At 42.4% G+C, this 17,127-nt stretch overlaps 1 protein-coding gene across 1 annotated transcript in view; it reads left to right on the forward strand.

The window, feature by feature from the left end:
* The window catches only part of tenm1 (teneurin transmembrane protein 1), a 136,385-nt gene that overhangs the window by 115,866 nt on the left and 3,392 nt on the right, over nucleotides 1–17,127 (forward strand). The window contains exons 23-30 of the mRNA XM_090191371.1: nucleotides 5,897–6,263; nucleotides 6,694–7,204; nucleotides 8,035–8,207; nucleotides 8,877–9,112; nucleotides 11,777–12,070; nucleotides 12,210–12,600; nucleotides 15,563–16,783; nucleotides 16,911–17,053. Of these exons, the coding sequence (XP_090047497.1) occupies nucleotides 5,897–6,263; nucleotides 6,694–7,204; nucleotides 8,035–8,207; nucleotides 8,877–9,112; nucleotides 11,777–12,070; nucleotides 12,210–12,600; nucleotides 15,563–16,783; nucleotides 16,911–17,053 (3,336 nt within the window). The remainder of the gene's footprint in view (nucleotides 1–5,896; nucleotides 6,264–6,693; nucleotides 7,205–8,034; nucleotides 8,208–8,876; nucleotides 9,113–11,776; nucleotides 12,071–12,209; nucleotides 12,601–15,562; nucleotides 16,784–16,910; nucleotides 17,054–17,127) is intronic.

The raw sequence follows: 17,127 nt of genomic DNA on the forward strand, positions 1-17,127 counted from the left end.
CACAAATATACATTTTCACAAAGTTTGCTGCTTCAGTGTCTTCAGATATTTTTGTCAGATGTTACTATGGAACACTGAAGTATAATTACAAGCGTTTCATAAGTGTCAAAGGCTTTTATTGACAATTACATGAAGTTGATGCAAATAGTCAATATTTGCAGTGTTGACCCTTCTTTTTCAAGATCTCTGCAATCCGCCCTGGCATGCTGTCAATTAACTTCTGGGCCACATCCTGACTGATGGCAGCCCATTCTTGCATAATCAATGCTTGGAGTTTGTCAGAATTTGTGGGTTTTTGTTTGTCCACCGGCCTCTTGAGAATTGACCACAAAATCTGAATGGGATTAAGGTCTGGGGAGTTTCCTGGCCATGGACCCAAAATATCAATGTTTTGTTCCCCGAGCCACTTAGTTATCAATTTTGTCTTATGGCAAGGCAAGGTGCTCCATCATGCTGGAAAAGGCAATGTTCATCACTAAACTGTTCCTGGATGGTTGGGAGAAGTTGCTCTCGGAGGATGTGTTGGTACCATTCTTTATTCATGGCTGTGTTCTTAGGCAAAACTGTGAGTGAGCCCACTCCCTTGGCTGAGAAGCAACCCCACACATGAATGGTCTCAGGGTGCTTTGCTGTTGGCATGAAACAGGACTGATGGTAGCGCTCACCTTGTCTTCTCTGGACAAGCTTTATTCCGGATGCCCCAAACAATCGGAAAGGGGATTCATCAGAGAAAATGACTTTACCCCAGTCCTCAGCAGTTCAATCCCTGTACCTTTTGCAGAATATTAGTTGTCCCTGATGTTTTTCCTGGGGAGAAGTGGCTTCTTTGCTGCCACTCTTGACACCAGGCCATCCTCCAAAAGTCTTCGCCTCACTGTGTGTGCAGATGCACTCACACCTGCCTGCTGCTATTCCTGAGCAAGCTCTGTACTGGTGGTGCCCCGATCCCGCAGCTGAATCAACTTTAGGAGACGGTCCTGGCGCTTGCTGGACTTTTGGGGCGCCCTGAAGCCTTCTTCACAACGATTGAACTGCTCTCCTTGAAGTTCTTGATGATCCAATAAATGGTTGGTTCAATCTTACTGGCAGCAATATCCTTGTCTGTGAAGCCCTTTTTGTGCAAAGCAATGATGACGACACATGTTTCCTTGCAGGTAACCATGGTTGACAGAGGAAGAACAATGATTCCAAGCACCACCCTCCTTTTGAAGCTTCCAGTCTGTTATTCAAACTCAATCAGCATGACAGAGTGATCTCCAGCCTTGTCCTCGTCAACACACACCTGTGAGATAGGGGGCAGCATTTCCACTTTTGGATAAATAGCGTGCACAATTTCAACTTGCTGCTACTCATGCCAGGAATATATATTATATGCATATGATTAGTAGGTGTGGATAGAAAACACTCTGAAGTTTCTAAAACTGGTTCAATCATGTCTGTGACTATAACAGAACTTATGTAGCAGGCAAAACCCCAAAGAAAAACTGTTCATAATAAAAATTAAAAAAAGTCCTCTGACAGTTCCCTCAGTTGTCTTTGCCAAGGGAAATTAGATAGCGCCCATTTTACAGTTCCTACGACTTCCACAGGATGTCACCAGTCTTTGGAATTGGGTTGAAGTTAATCATTGGTGAAACGAAGAAGAGGCACATCCTGGAACAACGTTACACTTTTGATAGTTAGCAAGAAGGAAAAAGGGGCATGTTTTGTTTACTTTCTCTATCGAATACAGATTGCCCCGTCTACAATTTGATCGATTATTAACGTTTAAAAATACCTAAAGTTGTATTACAAAAGTAGTTTGAAATATTTTGGCAAAGTTTATAGGCAACTTTTGAAATGTTTTGTAGTGACGTTGTGTTTTGGAAAGCTGTTTTTTTCCGGATCAAACCTGCTTTATAAAAGGACATTTTGGGTATACATGGACGGAATTAATCGAAAAAAAGGACCAATTGTGATGTTTATGACACATATTGGAGTGCCAACAAAGAAGCTCGTCAAAGGTAATGCATGTTTCAGATAATAGCTTCTCATGCTTTCGCCGAAAAGCATTTTAAAAATCTGACATGTTGGCTGGATTCACAACGAGTGTAGCTTTAATTGAGTACCCTGCATGTGTGATTTAATGAAAGTTTTAGTTTTATTGCGTTTTATTTGAATTTGGTGCTATGCATTTCCCGAGGCTATTGGCCACTTGAGACGCTAGCGTCTCACTATCCCTATTAATTAATGAGAGAATCACTGAAATGATGTCAGCTGCTCCTTTTGTGGCAGGGCTGAAATGCAGTGGAAATGTTTTTTGTGGATTCAGTCCATTTGCATGGCAAAGAGGGACTTTGCAATTAATTGCAATTCATCTGATCCCTCTTCATAACATTCTGGAGTATATGCAAATTGCCATCATACAAACTGAGGCAGCAGACTGTGAAAATTTATATTTGTGTCATTCTCAAAACTTTTGGCCATAATTGTAGATGTCCTAACCGACTTGCCAAAACTATAGTTTGTTATCAAGAAATTTGTAGAGTGGTTGAAAAACGAGTTTTAATAACTCCAACCTAAGTGTATGTAAACATCTGACTTCAACTGTATATTTATGCTCACAAGTAATACAAGTGGTGATCTATTACCAGTTTGATTATATACCTCATGTTTTGAAATATAATTTTAAAATGGTCTGAGAAGAACAACATTGGCAAGGCAATTCAAGCATAGCCAATATGCAGTGATAAATGTATTGGGCATATAGCCTACTACACACCTCATTGCTGCAAACTGTTTTGCATAGGCTTATGTTTTTTTAAGTCATGTTTTTTTTTTTTTTATCTGAGAGGTAAATCTCAGCCCTTCATTTTGACTCAGTGATCTTGGCTCACAAAAGTTTTGGGACCACTGCATTAAAGTCACTCTCTACAGACTCTCTCTCTTTATCCCTCTCTCTTTCTACCCCTCTCCCTTCCTCTCTGTCCTCCTTCTATCTCTTTCCCCCCTTTTCTCTCTCTCGCTCTGCTCTTTCTCTCAACATCTCTCTCCCCTTCTCTCTTCTTCACAGCAACACAGCACATTGACCCGCATCTGAGTGGGTCTCACAGCTCTGAATAGGCAACAGGAAATGAACTGCTGTGCCCCCATAAGGGCTTATCACATAAGAAGCGTGCAATTCCCCTCTTATGCACAGATTTGCTTCTTTAGAAAGATTATCCATGCGCATCACTGGACTGGATCACGTGCTGATGAACCCATCAAAGTGCTCATGAAAAGATACATAACTATATAACATCATTATGGGTGTGGGTTTTCTCCAGAGCATTTGCATTTTCTGCGGCTGATGCTGTAGAGAGGCTACAGGGACTTTGCATACTGTATATAACGTCTCAATTAAACCTTCATATAGGAGGATACTGTATACCCTATTTTGCATCACAATAAGCCAGTCATTGACACTGCCTATTATTCCCATAGACATTTGTCAACTGCTCAGTCATATGAGAAGCAGCAGGATGAAGCATTAAATTAAATGTTTGCAATTCAGATAATATCTTGCATGAAAGATTTTCTTTTACTGTCCATATTTCAGGCTTTGTGTTCCTGGCTTTCATTTTGTTGGTTTTCTGAATGCCTTTTACGTTGATGTATTATGCAGTGAAATTATTCCAAGCAACTTCCTCCTCAAGATGCTCATTTGTGAGCTGGCTGTCTCCCTATCCTCCTCGCGTATCTTACATGCAAAGTCTGATGTTCCACTGTGATGGAATAAAATGTCCAAACTTTCAGGCCAAGGCCTCTAATCACAGTAATGTGTGTTGGCCATTTTGAAATTGTGGTTGATACTGTAGTTTACATATATGTTTGGCAGTGGTATTTCCCTTTCTCCAGAATTCTCCTTGCATGTTTTCGGGGGTATGCAAGGCTTAAGGCCTCTTAGCATGCACAGCCCCACAAACATATTCTTATTGCATTTGACAATCAATTTAAACTGTGTCCCCAGCTTGGACCAAAGCTGTGCAGGAGGAAAATTAAGGTTATTTCATTGTTGCATCACACTGGAAGAGAAACATTGTCTCACTCTCCAGAGCAATATGTTTCTCCCCCAAGCCATTCTGAAAACAATAGAAGGCTGGAGAGATCTAAGAAACAAAGAGAGTCCAATACTCCATCCAATCCACCACTCCAGGCTTTACGGTGCAATAAGGCATACCATTCTGGTTCCCATCCCCTAGCAAATGAGACCCCTTCAAGTGAATAATAAGGCACTTTATTATAAAGATTAGGAGAGAGTTGTATTGAGTCACTGCAAGCAGATTAGCATTGTGTGGGTATAAAGTGAATTTAAAGAATGGAATAGTTCAGTGATAGCGTATTATCATATATGTGACAGATCTCACCATTCCAGATTTTCAGGCAAACAAAATGCAAGCATATCACCGTTTTTTTTTAATGGAGCATCATTGCTTTTATTTTGCTTTTTAAAACGCAGGAGAAAAATATGTTCATGTATTGTCAATTAGTGTTCTTTTTGTGGGAAGTTATTTTCAAACACTGAGCTGCCAGTCTTCTCTCACAAGACAGATGTGTTATGATGTGCTTTAAAACAATGGCTGCAGTGGGAAAACGTACCTCCAATTTCAATGTGCGGACGCTACGCTGTCAGTATATTTTGTTACCTGTGTAGAGAAGTGTCAAATTATTTCTGAACGGATTCCTTTCATTCACGGACAATTGACTTGCATACAGCCCCTTCATCAGATCATCTCCGAGTGCTTGAAGGTGAGATGGCAACTAATTATATCCTCCACCAATCTGAATCATTCACCCCTATTGTGCAGGAACACTTACCACCCATTATTTGTGGTGTAAGAATGGTTTTTCATGATCCAATTAAACACAGGGGCGATTATATGGGACGCTTTCTTTATTAGGACTTTGTCCAGCACCCTTAAGTATCCCACTCAGAATTAGTGAACTGTACCATGGAGCTTTTTATTTTAAATGTATCCTTAGCTGAGTCTTATGGGAACACAGTGTGAGCACACATCCAAAAATGACCTTACAGTGACATTACTACTTGTACAGAACGAGCACAACGTACAGCTTTTTTTCTCAGTAGTCACATGCTATTATAAGGCTTTTACAAAATGTTCTCTATTATGAATTGCCCACTTGACATTTCTGAATATGTGACACAGACAGACAATGTCTACACAGTATATGTGCTATTCGTACTACTACATTTACATAACATTGCAATATAATGCATAATCAAAGACAGTGGGACAACTGGAAAGGAAATGTTTCAGGAGAAACTGTGTGGCATCCATCAATATGACAAGTACACTGAGAGTACAACACATTAGGAACACCGGCTCTTTCCATGACATACTGGCCAGGTAAATCCAGGTGAAAGCTATGATCACTTATTGTTGTCACCTGTTAAATTCACTTCAATCAGTGCAGATGAACAGGAGGAGACCGTTAAAGAAGGATTTGTAACCTTGAGACAATTAAGACATGGATTGTGTGTGTGCGCCATTCAGAGGGTGAATGGGCAAGACAAAATATTTAAGTGCCTTTGAATGGGGTATGGTAGTTGGTGCCAGGCGCACCGGTTTGATTGTGTCAAGAACTGAAACGCTGCTGGATTTTTCAAGCTCAACACTTTCCCATGTGTATCAAGAATGGTCCACCACCCAAAGGACATCCAGCCAACTTGACACAACTGCGGGAAGCATTAGAGTCAACATGGGCCAGCATTTCTGTGGAACACTTTTAACACCATGTAGTCCTTGCCCCGATGAATTGAGGCAGTTCTTAAGGCAAAAGGGGATGCAACTCAATAGGAAGATGTTCCTAACTTTTTGTACACTATGCTTGTTAAACTGTGTTTTCCCTGCTCTAGGTTCGTCTAGAATGGCCCACCTACCTGGCTGTCAACCCGATGGACAACTCCCTGTACATCCTGGACAACAACATAGTGATCCAGGTGTCAGAGAGCAGCCAGGTGAGGATCGTGGCGGGCCGGCCCATCCACTGCCAGGTCCCTGGGATCGACCACTACCTGGTCAGTAAGGCAGCCGTTCACTCCACCCTGGAGGCAGCCAAGGCCATCACCGTGTCCCACCAGGGCACGCTCTACATCGCTGAGACGGACGAGAGGAAGATCAACCGCATCCAGCAGGTCACCACCAACGGGGAGATCTCTGTGGTGGCCGGGGCGCCCACTGAGTGTGACTGCAAGATCGACCCCAACTGTGACTGCTTTTCCGGTGGGTCCCCTACTGAGCACGCCATTATGCCTCAGACTCAATTCAGCAGTCTATCAAAGGCCTGTGGAGAGGCTCTCTGGATGGACATGCTCTGAAGCAATGATTTGGAACTATTATAACCCGCCCAATGTTTATGGTTGCATCAGTCTAGCTTGACAAAACAAACAAGCTTTAACGTGTGAAATAGCTCAGTGGAGTGGTGGGATGAACAGCGAGTTTATTTCCCTTTCACACAACACTCCTCACTTTATTGTCCCGGATGTATTATTCATAACAACTTTATTTGACATTGCAACTTGTCAAACACCACATTATTATTCAGTAAAGTATGAATACATAAATAGTTGTTTATGATTGACTCTCATTTGACTCAATGTATTCTACCTTAGCTAGTTAAGTGCTTAATTTCTTCATTGTCCTGTTCCCACAGGAGATGGTGGATATGCCCGTGATGCCAAGCTGAAGGCTCCCTCCTCCCTGGCTGTTTCCCCTAACGGGACTCTGTACATCTCTGACCTGGGGAACATCCGTATCAGGGCCCTGTCCCCCAACAGGCCCCAGCTCAATCAGAACAGCATGTATGAGATCACCTCTGTGGTGGACCAGGAGCTCTATCTGTTCAGTGTCAACGGCACTCACCTCCACACCCGCAGCCTGGTCACCGGAGACTACGTCTATAACTTCACCTACTCAGGAGAGGGCGACGTGAGCGCCGTGGTCACCAGCGACGGCACCATGGTCCATGTGCGCCGCGATGCCAACGGTGTCCCCCTCTGGCTACTGGTTCCCGGGGGTCAGGTCTATTGGCTCACGATCAGCAACGGGGGCGTCCTCAAGAAAGTCTCCGCCCTGGCGCATGACCTGGCGCAGATCAGCTACCATGGCAACTCGGGTCTCCTGGCAACCATGAGCAATGAGAACGCCTGGACAACAGTATATGAGTGAGTTTTCCACCACGCTCCTTCCTCTCTATTCATGTCAATTTCATTCTGCTTGATAATGTCCTCTATTAGCACCCTTCAGATCATAGCCATATTATTTTTCCTGTCTGCCTGTGTGAAGCTGTAAGTGCTTCACCACCTACACTCCCATTATACGGTAACATTTTGCTGCAGAATTTTGCTGCAGTTTTTTCAGAGTTGGGAATGTGTGAAATTTGAAAGGTGTGTGTGTATAAATTACATTGTCTGAAAATTTGAAATATACATGTATTTTCTAATAGATTATTTCCAAAATTATGTTTTTCTGTAATTGGAGCAAATCCATACGCTGGCCTGCAGAAATTGTCTTCTTTTTGTTGGCGATTCAAAGCCTCAAAGGGAACTGGGAATAGTGTGATTATATAAAATGTTTGCATAGGCATTTTTAGGGATTTGTTCAGGGGCGCTTTGGGTTTAAAATCCGTTCGGATGTCAGGGGCAAAGAATCCTTTTCACTGCCTCTTAATTTTGTTTGATCGGCAGTAAAACCCTCTCCTTTATTGTGTCTCTATGAAAAATCCTAAATCCACCGAAAACCCATTCTCAGACTGTCCTCGGTGTCCTGCGGTAAGACTGCCTTTGGAGGTCATACCTCATTGGCTCCTTTGTTCCAGCAGCATCATTATACTGCCTCCCAGTGGTGAAGCTGGGGAACTACACCTTTCAGAATAGGAATATTCTCGAATCCACTGAAATATTACCATTTTACTACACAAGGATGTCACAATGATGTAAGATCCACATTTCAGACATTGGTAGGATGTTATTTGACTGAGTGTTTCCTTTACCAGATATAATTATGACGGTCATCTCATCAATGTCACCTTTCCAACGGGAGAGGTCAGCAGTTTCCACGGCAATATGGAGAAATCAGTGCGGGTGGAAGCAGACACTTCAAATCGGGAGAAATTCATCACAGCCACAAACTTCTCTGCTGCCAGCACTATCTATACATTACGCCAAGGTAGTAGTAAGGTTTCGTGTCATTTTCTCATCTCGTTTTTTTTCTTCTCATTATCATGCAGTAGCTTTTTATGTTGTCTGCTCACTACCAATGATGAAGCAAATATATTCCTCCCTGTATCTGTTATTTCGGTGTCCTCAACACATTGTTCACATGCATGTCTTTATGAGGTGAACAATTTTAATAACGGCCCAACAGCAATTTTATAGAGCCTTAAAATAACAATGAGATGGCAGGTCTGACAAAGTTGTAAAGAGTTGGTGAGGAAGTAAACAGGAAAGAAATGAGAAGAGGTCTCCTTTCACAAAGTCACACCTCTGTTCTCACAGACACATACGGAACCAGTGTCTCATCAGTTACTCAAGGGGATACCAATGAAATGTCACATGGCACATGCAATAATATACCATTCTGTTATCTCTACAATAAGAGCTGTGAAGAATATAATTCATGCATTTTATTGAAGATATGACAATGGTATTACTGGACTGCTATAACTGCCATGTACGGTATGTAGTCTACAGTTGAACCAGTCTTCTGTCACAATATGAGTTGTCCCTGTTGTAATACTGAATGAGTTTTCTCTCTCACACTCACTAATTCTCTCTCTCACACACTCACTAATTCTCTATTACTCTCTCTCTCTCTTTGTCCCATGGCCCCACACAGAGCATGCTCAGAACACGTACCGTGTGAGTTCGGACGGCTCTCTGTGGGTGACGTTCGCCAGTGGCATGGAGGTGACCCTGAATACAGAACCCCACATCTCGGCGGGCGTGGTCAACCCCACGGTGGGCAAGTGTAACATCACCCTGCCGGGCGAGCATGCTCACAGCGTCATCGAGTGGAGGCAGAGAAGAGACCAGGCTAAAGGGAACTATACGGCCTATGAACGCAGGCTCAGGGTGAGGAAGATGCAGAACAGACAGCGTGAACACAATACCCCTCACCATATGTTGTGTGTGTGTGTGTCTGGGAGGAATGTCTACATATGGTACAATATGGCAGCGTACTTACAACATACCTAATGTCACCCTATGGGAGTTTGATGACTCTTCCATAACACTGTAGGTCATGTTAAATAGAAGATGTGTGACTGACCGGCTCAATTTGGTCTTATGTAGCAAAATGTAAAAGTGTTTTTTACATTGGAAAAAAGTAGTGAGATAGAAAATGGTATATCGTATACTACAGTTGAGGAACAAGGGGAAAGTAATTCTGCTTTGAAAGTTGATAAACTTGTAACCCCACTTTTGAGAAAAGGGCCCATGAATGTTTTGGTACACATACTGGAGAGCTCTTCTTTCTCTACACCCATTCACGATTGTTCACGCCTTAGCCCTACCCATCTCTTTAAGGATTCACATGTGAGACCATGTGCTAAACATAGTGAGTATGGTGGTGTACTAAACAACCAAAGATTTCAAGACTAAAGGCTGGTTTATACTATGACAGTTGTCGAAGTGACATCATTCATTTTTAGTCAAGTCAGTTAAGAACAAAATCTTATTTACAATGACGGCATACCATACCCAAACCCAGACAATGCCGGGCCAATTGTGCGCCACCCTATGGGACTCCAATAACAGTTAGATGTGATGCAGCCTGGATTCAAACCAGGGACTGTAGTGACGCTTCTTGCACTGAGATGCAGTGCCTTAGACCGCTACGCAACTTGGGTGCCCAACATTCTATTGTGGTCCGACATCAAACTTGTCATTATGAAAAAGTATAAACACAAAAACGACAGGGGTGTAAAATAGCATAACTGGTATTTTAACACCAATAAACCCATCCTTTTAAAAATGAATTTAGTATATGTCAATCTAGCAAACCAGGCACCTAAAAGCAACTTTCTAAACAATGTTTCTATCTTGTTCAAATAATAATAATGTCCATATCATAGAGCTGACAATGTCTTAACTTTAGCTCCTTTGTATTCATTATTACAGGAAAACAAACTCACAACAAGATCATTATTTACAAGTTAATTGTGAGCTCATTACAGAAAATACCTTATGGTTTTGAGTGTGAAATAAAAGCGAGGCATTCTACTGGAGAATTTCAGAACTTGGACACTGTCTCATTGGCCTAACGTTGTATAATAATTTGACTTTGGTGCAGGTCATGTTCTTCACATTACTGTCTCTGGTAAACGCACACTGTATCAAATAAAATCATGTTTATTTTTAACATTCACAGGATACAGAAGGTGTAAATGGTACAGTGAAACGGTTACTTGCATAGTGGAGTCTTTTGTTTATAAATGTAGCTATCTTAACAATGAACCATAATCCCAACTCATAATGTTACTACCCTACATGAATCTGCTGGTAGCTAAAACTAACCAACTAGGTTCAATATTAGCTCGCTAGCTAACATTAGGATATAAGTAGCAATGCAAATGGCTCTGAGATACGAATAATATTACTACACAGATCATACACGTAACGTTAGCTAGTGAACCAGCCAGCTAACGTTAGCTAGCTAGACTCTCTTACTCTATACATGGATGAATGTTTCTCCCTCTATGTCATGGATGCCACAGTTGCCCTTCGTTTTAAAATGTAACCCGGAGACAGGTGTTTAATACAACAGTCTGCTTCCACCGGACATTCCACTGATTTCAAAACTCGGTCCTCCAGAAAGTGGAGAGCATTAGCAATACTTTTTCAGTTTGTGATTTAAAAAAAAAAAATGTAAAGCTGTGTTAGAAAGGATTACCTTCACATACTGAGCAGCTTATGTTATAGACAGTAGCGTGCTACATGGCAGACCAATCTAAACTTATCTCTTGGTATGTCCAAGCCAATCATGGCTAGCGGGAAGGTTCCTACCTTTTTCTGTGGCTAAACCAACTTGAAATGTAACTATTTTATTCCTATTTACAGATGGCATGCAAGTTTGTTAAGGCACATGAAAGTTCACATGTTCCAGAAGGCATTTCTGCCAAAAAAAAACACATTTTGAGCAAAAAAAGTTTACATTCAAATGCCTCTCCTGTGAAGTCGTGCGCAACATACACCTAGTTTACTGAAACGAGTCACATTTACACATGACTTGCTAAACTATTATGGATCCCTAGAACTTCTTAGTGGAATATTTTTAGATTCAGACAGTGAAAATGGAAAATCAATTGTAACCCAGACTTCATTGAACATGCACATAGAGAGGGAGAGACGATGATGACTCTGTCAGAGAGAGGAGGATAATGAGGGGGGAAAGGGTGCAGAATGTTTGACTTATTCCTCCTCCAAATTAGGATTAAATGAAATAAAAGCATTTAGGGCCCATTTCTAGTTGAGCTGAGGCAGAGAGGGAACATTCAACTCCATTACTGCCTGTCTGAATTGCTATTAATGGTGAAACACTCATTTACCATCACACTGAAGTCTTTAAAAGCCTCCATTTGAAATCGGCACAGTGGATTTGTTTTTGAAACATTTGCATCATTGTTATCTAGATAAAACGGCAAACTTTTGGGAGAAATAGTCAATAGCTGTAGTATTAGTCAGAGGAATGGCTGTACCACTCACTCAAGTGTCATTCTTGTCTCTCACCAACCCCAGGCTCACAACAGAAATGTGCTGTCCATAGACTTTAACCAAGCCACACGAGTGGGCAAGATCTATGACGACCACCGCAAGTTCACCCTGCAGATCCTCTATGACCAGATGGGTCGTCCCATCGTCTGGTCTCCCAGCAGCAAGTACAATGAGGTGAATGTGACCTATTCTCCAGCAGGCCTGGTGACCAGCATCCAGAGGGGTAACTGGTCAGAGAAACTGGAGTATGAGAACGGGAAGGTGGTTTCCAGAACATGGACCAGTGGGAAGATATGGAGCTACACTTTCCTGGAGAAGGTATTCAGTAATTTGCTAGACATGTGATGGATCCAGAAAGAGTCCAATGCATAAAGATTTTAGTTTGTTCTGTATATATGAATTAGGTGGCAGTCTGTAGCTCAGAGTATTAATCTACTTTTGTTTGTGTGTTCTGCAGTCGGTCATGCTGCTGTTGCACAGCCAGCGGCGGTACACCTTTGAGTATGACCACACAGACTACCTGATATCTGTGACCATGCCCAGTATGGTGCGTCACAGTCTGCAGTCCATGCTGTCAGTGGGTTACTACAGGAACACCTACAGCCCACCAGACAGCAGCGGAGCCTCTGTGATCCAGGACTACAGCCATGATGGCCGCCTGCTCCAGACTCTGTACCTGGGCACGGGCCGCCGTATCCTCTACCACTACACACGCCAGTCCCGCCTGGCAGAGATCCTGTACGACACCACCCTGGTCACCTACACCTACGAAGAGGCCTCTGGGGGGGTGAAGACCATCCACCTCATGAACCAGGGCTTCATGTGCACCATCCGCTACAGACAGACAGGTACCACAAAACAGACCAACCTTCTAGTAAACTTAATGGGGAATAGCGCTGAAGAACGTTACAAACGAAAACAAGCCAGTTAAACTTCAGTAATGACGTATGATCCTCACATAATGACAAGAAGATAAGATAGATTCAAAATGAATGGCATGCCATAAAGTAGCTTATTGATTTTTATAATGGAATGTATTATGACAGGTTAATGTAAGAAACGAAACCACAAATGGCTGTGCCTCTGCAGGAGTATAATACAATAAACTATATGAGATGAGGAGGCCTTTAGGCATAGCTGAGGATTATCCTTTATTGTTCTTATCACTATAAGCAATTCTGATAAGGCTTTATGTCAGACAAGACTTAAAGTTTGACATATGCTTTGAGAGATTGAGCATACCATCATGAAGTACACTATTAGCACCTCTTGAAATATATCCTCAGGTGTATGGCCCCAATAATTCACCCATGAGAATGTATATATCCTATTCATCCTGCTAAGTTGAAATCTATTTTTGGAACCTAAATCCATGGACGACTCCGAAACTTTGTTGGGATTTGAAATCCCTATAAAGCCAATATGGAATTGCACACTGATTATATAGGGCACCAAATCAGAAACCATTCTGGATAGTTGGAGATTGGGAGTGCCCGCTGTGCACTGATGAGCAATTTCCTCAGCTTCACAGACTTGTATTCTGTCCTTTTGAGACATGCATGCCTCTCTGTTGGGGGGTCACCATACTCTGCTGGTCTCTCCTGATCTCCATGCACAGATACACCTCGATTTTCTCCTAACGAATTGACATGAACCTGTACTTAATAGTATCCCACTGGCTAGGCCACAATAAGTCTGATTTGAAGCAAATAAGCAATCAGGGACAGCAGAGAGAGGGATGATGGTAGGCGAGAGCATGGATGAGAATACTTAAGAATGTATTATATAGCCTGGCCGGTGGATTTGGCTGGCTCAATGATAAGCCTGGATATATTACTAGAAAATGTAGCTGGGTCATTCCATGAAATGAGTGCCTTTTGCATCCCTTTGATATTTGAATATTGAATTTTAAAAGCCTGTTCTATTAAATGAACTGCCATTTTTAATATAGACCACATGGAGAATTAAATATGAATAAAGGTTTGCTATAGGGCCAAAATTCAGCATTTCAACATCTTTCTCTGTCAACACTGTCACTTCTAGGAAGACATTAACCAACTTAATCCCAAAATTTCACCATTGTAAAGCCCTAGTTATTTTGTTGCTTTAAAGATTATTTATTTTATATGATTAGTGATTCATTTACATCTGTCCCTCATTTTAAGGTCAACCCTGAACTCTCATTTTAAAATGGTGAAACTATTCCATTTTTAATATTTTGTTTTCCAAAAGAAACATCTAAAAGTCAAATCATAGAGTTAAAGCAGATTAGCTGGTTCTACTCTTTTTGGCCATTTTCTTGTCTTGTGGTGTTAAAGTGAACGGGTCGAGCATTACACGTCAGGCTACAGGATACTTCTGTAAATGTACAACATAAAAATAAATGCCATACATCAAATTCCTTATATTAAGTAAACCAGGCATCCCCAAAATGTATTTTTCTTTTTTTACAGAAAGCCAAGGGCACACCAACACTCAAACATAATTTACAAACACAGTATTTATGTGTTTAGTAAGTCCACCAGATCAGAGGCAGTAGGGATTACAATGGGTTATATTGATAGAGGTGTGTGAATTTGACAATATTGCTGTCCTGCCTGAGCATTCAAAATGTAATGAGTACTTTTGGTTGTCAGGGAAAATGTGTGGGAGTAAAAAGTACATAATTTCTTTAGGAATGAAGTGACCTGAGTGGCGCAGTGGTCTAAGGCACTGCATCGCAGTGCCAGCTGTGCCACTAGAGATCCTAGTGGTCACCCAGGCTCTGTTGCAGGTGACCGGGAGACCCATGGGGCGGTGCACAATTGGCCCAGCGTCGTCTGGGTTCGAGGAGGGTTTGGCTGGCTGGGATGTCCTTGTCCCATCGAGCGCTAGCGACTCCTGTGGTGGGCTGAGCGCTGACACAGTGTACTGCGTTTCCTCTGACACTTTGGTGTGGCTGGCTTCTGGGTTAAGCGGGCATTGTGTCAATGTCAACCTTTGCCTCTCCTGAGTCCGTATGGGAGTTGCAGCGATGGGACAAGACTGTAACTACCAATTGGGTAAAAAGTAATCTAATAAAAAAAAGCAATGAAGTCGAGTAAAAAATATAAGCAGCTACTACTAAAGTAGTACCTCAAAGTATTTTACTTAGTATTTTACACCACTGCCTATTACACACTTTATCACTTCAGTAGTGTAGATGTCAAATGAATTAACCTTTTCTCATACCTACAGTACACTAAGTATCATACTGTAGGCTAGGCAGTCTTTTTAGTGAGGTCTCTGCCTTTTTGCTCTGAGTTCCTCAGCTGGTTTGAGCGCAAATGAAGGTATTGAATATGTTGTTAGAAGCCTTTACAGGGCTGAATGGGAGAGTGAATAAGCCCACATTAATTAACTGCCATTCAATTGCTTTGAATGTATCACACCCCTGCAATTTCAAGCATCACAGGTCAGCAGCCTCCAACTTCATTTGCAGTCACATGATATCATGCAACCATCTCAATGCAATTTTCATATCCTAAGGACAGAAGTGATTAAAATGTACAAGTCTTTAATTCTGCTTTAGTTCGTTAGTTTAGTTTAGGCAGACATACAAATACTTTGCCTCTGTTTTATAATGTGCAATCCATATGGGTGTGAACAAGACTGTTTGAGGTATTGGATTAGTCTTCTGGGTATCTCTGCTATTGATGATACAATAAGTATGTCTTCAAACTTTGAAGAGCTGCTAGAGTCATGCTAGAGTTTTTTTAAAGATGAAATTGTGATTTCATCTTATAAATGTTGAGAAATCAAACTTTAATTACCTCATCCTTCTCCCCACAGGTCCTCTGGTTGGGAGACAGATCTATAGGTTTAGTGTGGAGGGCCTGGTGAATGCCAGATTTGACTACAGCTATAATAACTTCCGGGTCACCAGCATGCAGGCCATGATCAATGAAACTCCTCTTCCCATTGACCTTTACCGTTATGTTGACGTGTCTGGAAGGATTGAACAGTTTGGAAAATTCAGTGTCATAAACTATGACCTCAATCAAGTGATCACTACACACATCATGAAGCACACTAAGATATTTAATGCGAACGGACAAGTAATTGAGGTCCAGTACGAGATCCTAAAGTCTATTGCCTACTGGATGACAGTGCAGTATGACAACATGGGCCGCATCACTATCTGTGACATCAGAATTGGTGTGGATAACAACATCACACGCTACTCATACGAGTATGATGCTGATAGTCAGCTCCAGGCTGTGTCGGTGAATGATAGGCCACAGTGGCGCTATAGTTACGACCTCAATGGCAACATTAATTTACTGAGTCATGGCAACAGTGCCAGACTCACGCCGCTGCGCTACGACTTACGAGACCGCATAACACGACTCGGAGAAATTCAGTACAAAATGGATGAAGATGGCTTTCTTCACCTGCGGGGCAATGTCATGTTTGATTACAACTCCAACGGGCTGCTTGCTAAAGCTTTTGACAAAGTGTCAGAGAGGAGTGTTCACTACCGCTACGATGGCCTGGGCAGGCGGGTGGCCAGCAGGACCAGTGACGGCCAGCAGCTGCAGTTCTTCTACGCTGACCTGACCAAACCCACCAGAGTGACCCACATGTACAACCACTCCAGCTCTGAGATCACTTCCCTGTACTATGACCTGCAGGGACACCTCATCGCCATGGAGCTGAGCAGTGGGGAGGAGTACTACGTAGCCTGTGATAACTCTGGCACGCCACTGGCCATCTTCAGTAGCCGAGGACACATCGTCAAGGAGATGCTTTACACCCCTTACGGAGACATCTACCAAGACTCAAACCCATCATTTCAGCTGATCATCGGGTTCCAAGGCGGTCTATATGACGCGCTGACAAAGCTGGTCCACCTGGGGAGGAGGGACTATGATGTGGTGGCTGGGAGGTGGACCACTCCCAACCATAACCTGTGGATGGAGCTCAGCATCAACCCGAAGCCTTTCAACCTCTACTCCTTCAAAAACAACTACCCGGTTGGAGAGTTACAGGATGTCACCAAGTTCACTACAGGTAAACTATGTCTACTTCCTGAAGACAAACATTTAAACTATAGAAAATAGGACTCTCAATTGTGTTGCATGACAAAATCTAAAATTCTATGCCCTGTCATTGACTCCTCAATACCTTCTGTCTCCAGACATTAGCAGTTGGTTGCAACTGTTTGGGTTCCAGCTCCACAATGTTGTCCCTGGTTACCCCAAACCGGAGGTGGAGAGCATGGAGCAAACCTATGAAATGATGAGGACTCAAACCAAAACACAAGACTGGGACCCTAGTAAGGTGAGCTAAACCTAGACTAGGCCTAGACAGAGACTAATCTCCAGTATGATCCTTAGATATTACATAACCTCCTC

This window comes from Oncorhynchus mykiss, chromosome 12, assembly GCF_057628025.1.
Source record: "Oncorhynchus mykiss isolate SJ-2025 chromosome 12, ASM5762802v1, whole genome shotgun sequence".
Lineage (NCBI taxonomy): Eukaryota > Metazoa > Chordata > Actinopteri > Salmoniformes > Salmonidae > Oncorhynchus > Oncorhynchus mykiss.